This window comes from Rhineura floridana, chromosome 3 (assembly GCF_030035675.1).
Source record: "Rhineura floridana isolate rRhiFlo1 chromosome 3, rRhiFlo1.hap2, whole genome shotgun sequence".
Classification (NCBI taxonomy): Eukaryota; Metazoa; Chordata; class Lepidosauria; order Squamata; family Rhineuridae; genus Rhineura; species Rhineura floridana.
The window spans coordinates 32254051-32263627 of NC_084482.1; the positions used below are offsets into that span (position 1 = coordinate 32254051).

Consider the following 9577-nt stretch of genomic DNA (forward strand, 5'->3'; position numbering starts at 1 on the left):
GCCCTGCCCTATGTGTCAGGCCAGTGACAACTTGAGACAACCCCATGGTCGTCATGGAGGCCATGAAGTCCCAAGCCGGAACACTAGAGGCAGCCTCAGCATGGACATTGAAGTCACCCAGCACTATCATTCTGAGCTCCTCCAACACCACAGCCAAGTTGACCTCCACCAGCTTGGTCAGAGAAGCTGCCGGGCAGCAGGATGGATGGTACACCAGCAGCAACCCTAGTTTACTGCTTCCTCGGCCCAACACCAGGTGCAGGCCCTCACAGCCAGCTCCAAGACAGAGTGGTTTCCTGGTGACAGAGATGGAAGTTCTGTAGACCACAGCAACTCCTCCCCCCTGTCCCTGTAGCCTGTGCTGGTGCTGCAGCGAGTATCCAGGTGGGCAAAGCTGGGTCAGATCAACTCCTCCCAGCTCACCCACCCAGGTCTCAGTAACGCACACCAAATCGGCACCTTCATCCACAATCAAATCATGGATGAGAGTGGTCTTATTGTGTACCGATCTGGCATTAAACAACAACACACACAGGCCAGTGGGCACAGCAGATGAGCAACGCAGAACCCATCCATGAGAGGAGCGGCAGCAAGGAACAAGGCGCAGATAGCCTTGCCCTCATCTTCTTGGGTAATTCACCACATCCCCATGGCTATATTTCCCTCTACCCATGATCACTGAAATTGTCCTAAAACTCCTCCTAAACAGCTGATATGGACCCAACACAAGCCCACCAACAAAGCTTGCCGGAACCACTTATCCCAGAAGGCCTCTGCGAGAATTGGGAACAGTCATACCCATTCACACTTTTTCACAGAGGGCCCATCTACTCTTCTCTCCTTTCTCACACCCAGGGAGGGCCAGCCTTCTGCCAGTTACAGACTCTCACTCGGAAGGCATCTGGCAACTTTCTCCTACCATTCAGTTCACTGCACAGGCTCTCACCCTGTGCAGGGACTACAGATGCACTGCACGGCCTCCCCACCACCAGTCTCCTCTAGACTGGTTTAACAGACAATTAAAACAAACAAAAAAGGAAGGTAATAGAAGGGGGGTAGTGCCCTTGCCCTCGGGACTCCCCAAGGGGCTCCCCAAGGGTGGCTGGGCTTTTATGCCTCCTGACCCAGCCAGCAGCTGATGCAAGAGGCTGTAAGATTAACTGCAGCCTCTCTCTGGAGCAAGGGCCTGGCAGGGGGTCCCAGACCTTGCAGCACTTACCAGGGACTTCAGCTGTCTTGAGAGACAGCAGCCCAAAGGAGCAAGCAGCAAGCACCCAGATGCTCAGATACTCACTCCCAGGGCAGGTCTTCTTTGTCCCCTAGTGCTGCAGCTGTTCCCCCCCTCTCCCCCCATTAAGTACATAGCTACTTTTTTTAAAAAAAAGGACTTTACTGCAAACATGTCAGGAAATGAAACTGACAGGCAGACAAATTAATGGGTGAATGATAATCGGCAATTTATCTGCCGATTCTGCCAAAAAGGAAAGCATTTGTTTTGTCAAGGCAAAGGGGAAAAGTCTGACAAGGCACCACAGAGAAAGGCGGGGGAGACAACCCCAATTATTTTTGCCTGACTGCTGCAGCCGCTGCCAACTTTGCCTTTCACTCACTCACCCCTCTAATCAGTTTCATTTCAATTGCACCTAGACCCTTTTCCTGGCTTCAGCCCAGAGGCATGCAACTGACAAGAAGCAAACTGACAAAAAAAACCCTCCCCTTCTCCTTTAGCAAAATTGATGCTCCAGAGGGAGTAAACATGTAAAATTGGGGGCAGGGCCACAAGGATCATTTTGTTATTCCTATTGTAAAACAACTGGAAGTCAGAAACCCTTGCTGTGAGTCACACAGAGATGCACAAATAGATCCCACTCTACCTTCTGCGCCCCCCCTATAGTCTTGAAGTTGGTTCCTTAGTACAGAGTGGGGAACCTTTTTTGGCTCTGTGGGTCAGATCCTTATCAACTTCAGATTCATGGGCCAAATTTAAGAGTTGGGCAGGGTCACCCACCAGTCAATCACATTACATAATTATGACATCACATGATTTACAGGTGGATGGTGCTGTTCACCAGCCCAAATCCTTTGTGATTCCCTTTTAACTCAGCACAATCGGGGATTAAAAGGGGTGGGAGGGGCTTTAAGACAGCCTCTGCCCTCCCATTTGAGTAAATGGGAGGGCAGAAACTGAAAGTCTTTGCAAAAGCCTCTTTGAAGTAGCTCTTGTGAGTGACCTGCTTCAAAGGGAGCTTTTGCTCAGGGCTTTAATCCCGCTCAGTTGATGAGTGGGGATGAAGTCCTGCTGCTTTAGCTCTGTGATCTTGTTCCCTTCTGGGGACAGGATTGTGCAGCTAATGCAGGATTAAATCCTGTTATCCTGCTCCTCTAGTGATGTCAGCTGATGGGCAGGTGGGCATGGTTTGTGGAAAATTGTCTTGTGGGCCAAATTGGACCCCTTGTGGGGCCATGATTGGCCCAAAATTTTCCCACTCCTACTTTAGGAAATGCCTTCATACATGTGAGCTTCTCCATTTATTAAGAGCACCCCAGGAGGTCTTGCTGAGTTTAGGGCAGAGCTTGGAAAAGTTACTTTTTTGAACTACAACTCCCATCAGCCCCAGCCAGCACATGCTGGCTGGGGCTGATGGGAGTTGTAGTTCAAAAAAAGTAACTTTTCCAAGCTCTGGTTTAGGGATTACTGTGTTTGTCAATTTCAGTTTCTAACTTTTGCAGTCTTAAATCCAAGTTCACCACATTTGCATTAAAAAAGTCCTCACAGAAATTAATCTGCATTTTAGTGCCCATTCCTCCTAATATCCCTTTTTTTGTATGCAGTTTTATCCAGAATATGCATGTTGTAAACATTTCTCCCTAATATAATGCAGCTTAATATGTGAGCTTTTGGGCATGCTCACAGGTTGGAGAACTGCACTGCATAATTCAGATAGATTAAGTGTTTGAAGGAGAGCTATGGTTCAGTTCATATATTGTATTGCAAAGTGTGTATTAAGTTAATTCACATTTTAATATTAACCGAATGTATTTCTCCCTCCTTACTAGCTAAAGATGCCTTTCCCTTAGGATGTCTGAGTACTCAGACGTTTTCAAAATTGTGCAGTTTTTCCTCTTTCAAGGCTTCAAAGGCTACATTACTACAGCTTCAGGTAGCTTGTTTACACATTCCTGTTCCACCAGGTATTTCGCATTTAGGGTTTTTTGTTTTGTTTTGTGACATTGTTTCACCCACTGTGTTTTTTTCCTTTAAATGCATGTTTTTCACATACACTTATACATATATTTGCATATATATTTATATATTCCCCTTTTCTATCGCACATTTGTTTATTTGTTTATATCCCTTGTATTTTCTATCTCTATCCATCTATTCCCCTTTTCTGTCCTGTGTGGGTGTGGGGGGTAGGTGGCGGGTGGCTTTCAGCTCTTTTGCTGAAATCCTGCTGCTTCCATGGAGCCAAGCATGGTTTTCTTGCTCCTCTACCCTTTTTCTAGTTTTCCAGAAATTGGCACTTGTCATAGCAGACTCTCCCATTTCCATTATCATGGAACTTACGCAAAGATTTTAGTGACTCAAGCACCATCTGTAATTCCTGTGCTTTGTAGAAGCTCTCATCTAACACATCAGTAATTTCATCTAAAAAACGAGATCGACGGCTTCTCTCTTCCCACAATTGTGAACGGTAGTACTCCTTTTCTATCTCTGGGTCAGCTCCTTCATCTTTTTTGTAGCGTTCATAGGTCCGGTTCACATTGTCCAGGATGCGAAAGAGCTTCTTAGAAACCTCCTGTAAGGATAGAAGGGGGAGGGCATATATAGTTATTGTAAACCGCCCAGAGAGCTTCGGCTATGGGGCGGTATACAGGTTTAATAAATAAATAAAATAAATAAATATAGATGTCTTCTAGGAACCCACTCTCTTGAACCATTCCTGGAGCACTTGCTGGAAGCTTTACAGCAGGACATTCTCACTGAGCCTGGCTACTGGTGGCAAGAATTAACCTCTAAGGATCTGTGATATTAGCAAATGTTTCAGTCTGATTTTACTGTGATATTTTTAGTGCACGACCTGAACTGAGTCCTAGGGACAGTAGAAGATATCAATAAATGAAAAGATGTGCCAAAGAAATAACAATGTTGGCCACTAACTTGAATGGCTTTAAAAGACATGGTGTTCTCTGTCTGCTATTGGAAGGGCTGTTCGGCAAGCAGATGGGTGAGTTTCAATGTTGTGCTATAGAGGAATCCAATGCAACAATTGCACTAGTGGAAATTTATTGTACAACAGATTGTGAAATCTATTGTGCAACAGAATTACCAGCAACCTGCTTATGCATTCTGTTCTGTAACAATGTTCCTCTAGTGCAATACATTTCACCAGCAGAACAAGCATACTGCTGAGTGACTTTAATTTAGTGCTATGTTGGATAAAACACATGGAAGATAAGTCTGTTAGTAGTGATTAGTCCTGATGGCTGGGTAGAACCTCTGGAATAAAAGGCAGCATACTTATGAATAAATGTCACTTGGGAGCAACATTTGGCTATCTAGATGTTGTTGGATTGCAGCCCCCATAGTCTCCAGCCAGCATGGAGGGCCATGGCTTCCTCATACCTGAGCTAGATGGACTGATGGTATGACTGAGTGTAAGTAAGAGGCCTATTGCCTTCCAGGTCTTCCTTGTGGATTTCCTGGAGACATCTGCTTGTACATTGAGGAAAGCAGGATGCTGGGCTAGACTGACCTTAGGTATAATCGAGCTGTGCTTTTCATACCCTCTTAACAGCTGATGGGAGTCATTACTCTTCATTTTTTTCCCCACTGCAAGATCTAAGGAGGCTTCCAATAATGCAGCAGGTTTGGTAAACAAACAAATGGAAAGACCTGATCTGGTGTATGTTAATCAGTTACCTGCAGGATTACTCACATTTTTCTTGTTTTGTCACCCTGACTATTTTTGCACTTTATTTTCCTTAAATAAAGTTGTAAGACCTCTGTTGAAAAAGCCCTTCCTGGATCCCTCTATAATAGGTAACTATCGGCCAGTCTCCAACATTCCATTTCTGGGTAAGGTAATAGAGCGTGTGGTGGCTGCCCAGCTCCAGAGATTCTTGGATGAAATGGATTATCTTGACCCATTTCAGTCTGGTTTCAGGCCTGGCTACGGGACAGAGATGGCTTTGGTCGCCTTGGTGGATGACCTATGCAGAGAGCTGGACAGGGGGAGTGTGTCCCTGTTGGTTCTACTGGACCTCTCAGCGGCTTTCGATACCATCGACCATGGTATCCTTCTGGGCCGCCTTGCCAGGATGGGACTTGGAGGCACTGTGTTGAGGTGGCTCGGCTCTTTCCTGGAGGGACGAACACAGAAGGTGGTGCTGGGGATTCCTGTTCGACTCCTTGGCCGTTGACATATGGGGTCCCTCAGGGCTCAGTTTTGTCCCCCATGTTATTTAACATCTACATGAAACCGCTGGGTGAGGTTGTCCGGGGGTTTGGGGTTCAGTGTCATCAGTATGCGAATGACACCCAACTCTATTTTTCCTTTCCACCTAAAGCCAAGGAAGCTGTCCTGGTCCTGAACCGGTGCCTGACATCAGTGATGGACTGGATGAGGACGAACAAATTGAAATTAAATCCAGACAAGATAGAGGTGCTCCTGGTTAGTCGAAAGGCAAATCAGGGAATAGGGATTCAGCCTGTGCTGGATGGGGTTACACTCCCCCTGAAGACACAAGTTCGCAGTTTGGGTGTGCTCCTGGACTCAGCTTTGAACATGGAGGCCCAGGTCTCTGCAGTGGCCAGGAGTACTTTTGCCCAGCTAAGACTGGTGCACCAGCTGCGCCCGTTCCTGGAGACGCCTGATTTGACTACAGTGATGCATGCCTTAGTTACATCCCATTTAAATTACTGTAATGCGCTCTACGTGGGGCTGCCTTTGAAGACTGTTCGGAAACTTAAACTGGTACAAAGAGCTACAGCCAGAGTGCTAACTGGAGCTGGTTACAGGGACCATACAACCCCCCTGTTGCGACAGCTCCACTGGCTGCCAGTTTGTTTCCGGTCACAATTCAAAGTGCTGGTTTTGACCTATAAAGCTCTATACGGTCTAGGTCCAGGCTATTTGTCAGACTGTATCTCCCCATATGAGCCTGCCCGGGCGTTGAGATCCTCAGGAGAGGCCCTTCTTTCAGTCCCAACACCTTTGCAAGCGTGATTGGTGGGGACGCGAGATAGGGCCTTCTCGGTGGCTGCCCCCAGGTTTTGGAACTCTCTTCCTAGGGAGCACGAATGGCCCCTTCCTTGCTATCCTTCCATCGGCAGGCAAAGACTTTTTTATTCCGACAGGCTTTTGGACTAGAAGATGTTTAAGATAGGACCTCATAAGGTCTGTTGTATTGTTCTATGGTCCTATTCTTAACGTTTTAAATTGTCTTAGTATTTTAAGTGTATGTTTCATGGTTTTAATGTTACGAATAGTTTATTCTATTTTAATTGTATATTTTTGTATGTTTTTTACCTATGTGTAGTTTTTTATTTGTAAGCTGCCCTGAGTTCCAGTTCTGGAAAAAGGGCAGGGTAAAAATAAAGAGTAATAATAATAATAATAATAATAATAATAATAATAAATTAATAATAATAATAATAATAAACAGAGAAACTAAATTGTGTTTAATGTGTCAGCATGAGTCCATACTGAAAACCTGTTGTGAAAGGCTGTGTGTATTTGGGCTCCTTATCAATCAACCCTCCCTGCTCCAGGACAGGTCTTCCATTTTGTCAACACATACCTTCTTTGCTCTTTCCAATTGTGCCATCTCAATTTTATCCAACACATTCCTCACAGAAGGAGGGATTTCAATTAAGGGAGAAATTTTGGGTTCTATTTTGAGGGATGCATCTTTGGACTTGGCCTCATAATCAGATTCATATTGATTATCACTCGCACTTCCTGATTTTGATGAAGATGATGAAGATTCAGGAGCATCTGTTTTGGAAGCAAGGGTTGACAGCTTCTCCCATGCAACAAACTTTTGGAAATCCATGACTGCAGCACCAGGGTAAGCCTAATAAACTTGTTTACACTGGGTCAAGTTGTTAGAAGGGTGGGGAGAGATAGACTGATTTTTTCCGTTTAATATTTCCCGCCTGCTGTTAAGCAGAAACTCATCACCAGGAGATGAGCAGATTCTGTTTGTGTAGTTGATGTCACAGTTGCCATTCTACGGCTTCTAATCCATGACATCATCAGGTGCACAACGTCCATTTGCATAAAAAGCCCCAAGGAACAGATACTGATAGTTCTATATGCTCATGTATGCTCTGTATACAAGTCTCAGAATGCATTAATGCTCTGGAGAGATGGTGGGATGTATTGCTTAATTCAACAGTGGATTATTCTATTCTCCAAGTCTGTCAGAGACAAACTGAAAATGGTTGTCATGCTGTATATCAGCTTTAGAGAGAGTTTCCCCTCAACCCTAGCACCTTATTTCTGAACCTGTCAGAAGGTATTTGCCGTATAAGAAGGCTGTGACAATGTTTGGTGCTATTATTAATTGCTTTTTGCATTCTTATCCAATAATTGAATCTTACTGTTTCTAAGCCACATTGCAAAGAAGACCACACTTCAGACCAGGACTAAACTCAGTTTCCCCAGAAATAGTAGGGAGGGGGAAAAAACTGAAGTAAAAGAGGAATAATCTCATAGAGGAGGTAACGGTTATTATGGGGATCTGGAACTATTATTTCATAGTTTATGCAACAGCTCTCCTGCTAGAATATGTTGACTAGCAGTGATTGGCATGTGAATGCCAGAACAATATCTGGTGGATATACCAAGTATGTTGTCAGGTCAGCAAGCTGGCCACTCACAAAAGCTCAATGACTACTAAAAAAAAGAGCACATATTTTGTTGCTTTAGTAAAATAATATTAAAATTATGTCTCTGCCCATGGTATTCTGGAGTGCTTAGAATTGGTAAGCTATTCTTGCCCATGCTGCCTATCTCCATGGTTATTCAAGGGGCAGAAGGAGCCATTCATTTTCTCATTGCCATAACAATAACACCTCATGGTTTCCATGAGCTTGTCCATTTCCTCCTCTATATCTCATTGGACCTTGGTCAACAAGTTGCTGCTACTCTCTCTCTCTCTCTCTCTCTCTCTCTCTCTCTCTCTCTCTCTCTCTCTCTCTCTCTCTCTCTCTCTCTCTCTCTCTCTCACACACACACACACACACACACACACACACACACACACACACACACACACACACACACACACACACACACACACACACACACACACACACACACACACACACACACACAAGTTGTCCGATCCCTTTCATTGCTTCTGTCATTTTGTTCCCCTGCTGCTGCTAAGCAGCAGAAACCCATTAATAAAGGGAGATTTGAGAACACAAGGTTGATTTTGTGATGAACCGGATGCATATAATTGCTAAGGTCTGATTAGGTCCACATTCTGACTTCAATTTTTTTAAAGCCAAAGAGTCTATTCTGGGAATTCAGCAAAGCTATTTTGTTCTATAGGTACCCTATGTCTGTTACCCACAGTGAATGATTAATTGGGCCATAATTTATAACATAAGGAATAATCACACAGTGATTGGTATGATGAAGTAGGTCTATTTTTTCTGCAGTGGAGGAGGGGATCTATGAATGGGTTGTCCCCTCTCATTTGCTCCAAAGGACAGAAAGATGCAGTGCAAATGAACAGAGGCTGCTTGAATGGGACACACAACCCTTCCTCCCAATTCTTTTCCTGCCCAGCTCCTGTTGGAATATGTGGTTCAACTCCAACTTGTGGGTTGAGGCTGCATGGGGTTAAAAAGGGTAGCGAGAGAGGAGGCCTCCTGATTGCTAGACTAATACCTATCCTTTGATCTCCTGCTGTCTCTTCCTTCCTGCTAGACTGATATGCATGGGATGTTGACCACATCTCCTTCCTCCTTTCTTCTTCTTTTTTCTCTTGAGAGGTAGAGCAGACATATTCTCTTTGTCTCTCCCTCTCCTCCAAGCATGAGGGCAAACACTAGGCCTAGTGTTTGCATCTCCAACTTAGATAGTTAGCTAGATGTAGAACGCTTTCCTATCAAATATGTACTTCCAGAATAAAGTCGTTATTTCTTATCTTAAAGCTTAAAGTCTCTGTCTGACTAATTTGCAGGGAAGGTGTAATCTTTAGCAAAGATTCAAACACATAAAGGCTCACAGTCTCTCCATTCCCAATTTCGCCACTCTGCGACAGGTTATGGGCCCAGCCATGCAGGGGAGATCTGAGTAATTAAAAGAGCGTTTTTGTGTTGTGAATCAAGGAAGCTAGCAAAGACCTTCGGAGTTTAGTCAGTAAAGAGTTAAGCATTTTTCTCAAGGATGGCTACCATGGAAGCACAGCTAAACCTCTATAAACTCTCACCTGAAAACTGGAAGCTATGGTCATTTCGGATGGGATGTCACTTAAAGCAGCAGAAGCTGATGGAAGTGATCAAAGGCCCAGAACTGGGACCACAAGCCTCGGAGGAAACAAGGAGAGTCTGGAC

The 9577-nt window shown here is 44.6% G+C and overlaps 1 protein-coding gene across 1 annotated transcript in view; it reads right to left on the reverse strand.

Moving 5' to 3' along the window:
* The window catches only part of LOC133378730 (protein FAM186B-like), a 29961-nt gene extending 22902 nt beyond the window's left edge, over positions 1–7059 (reverse strand). Inside the window, exons 1-2 of the mRNA XM_061613356.1 lie at positions 6805–7059; positions 3569–3800 (exon numbers count right to left, since the gene is read on the reverse strand). Coding sequence (XP_061469340.1) covers positions 3569–3800; positions 6805–7059 — 487 coding nt within the window. The remainder of the gene's footprint in view (positions 1–3568; positions 3801–6804) is intronic.
* Positions 7060–9577: the final 2518 nt, after the last annotated feature.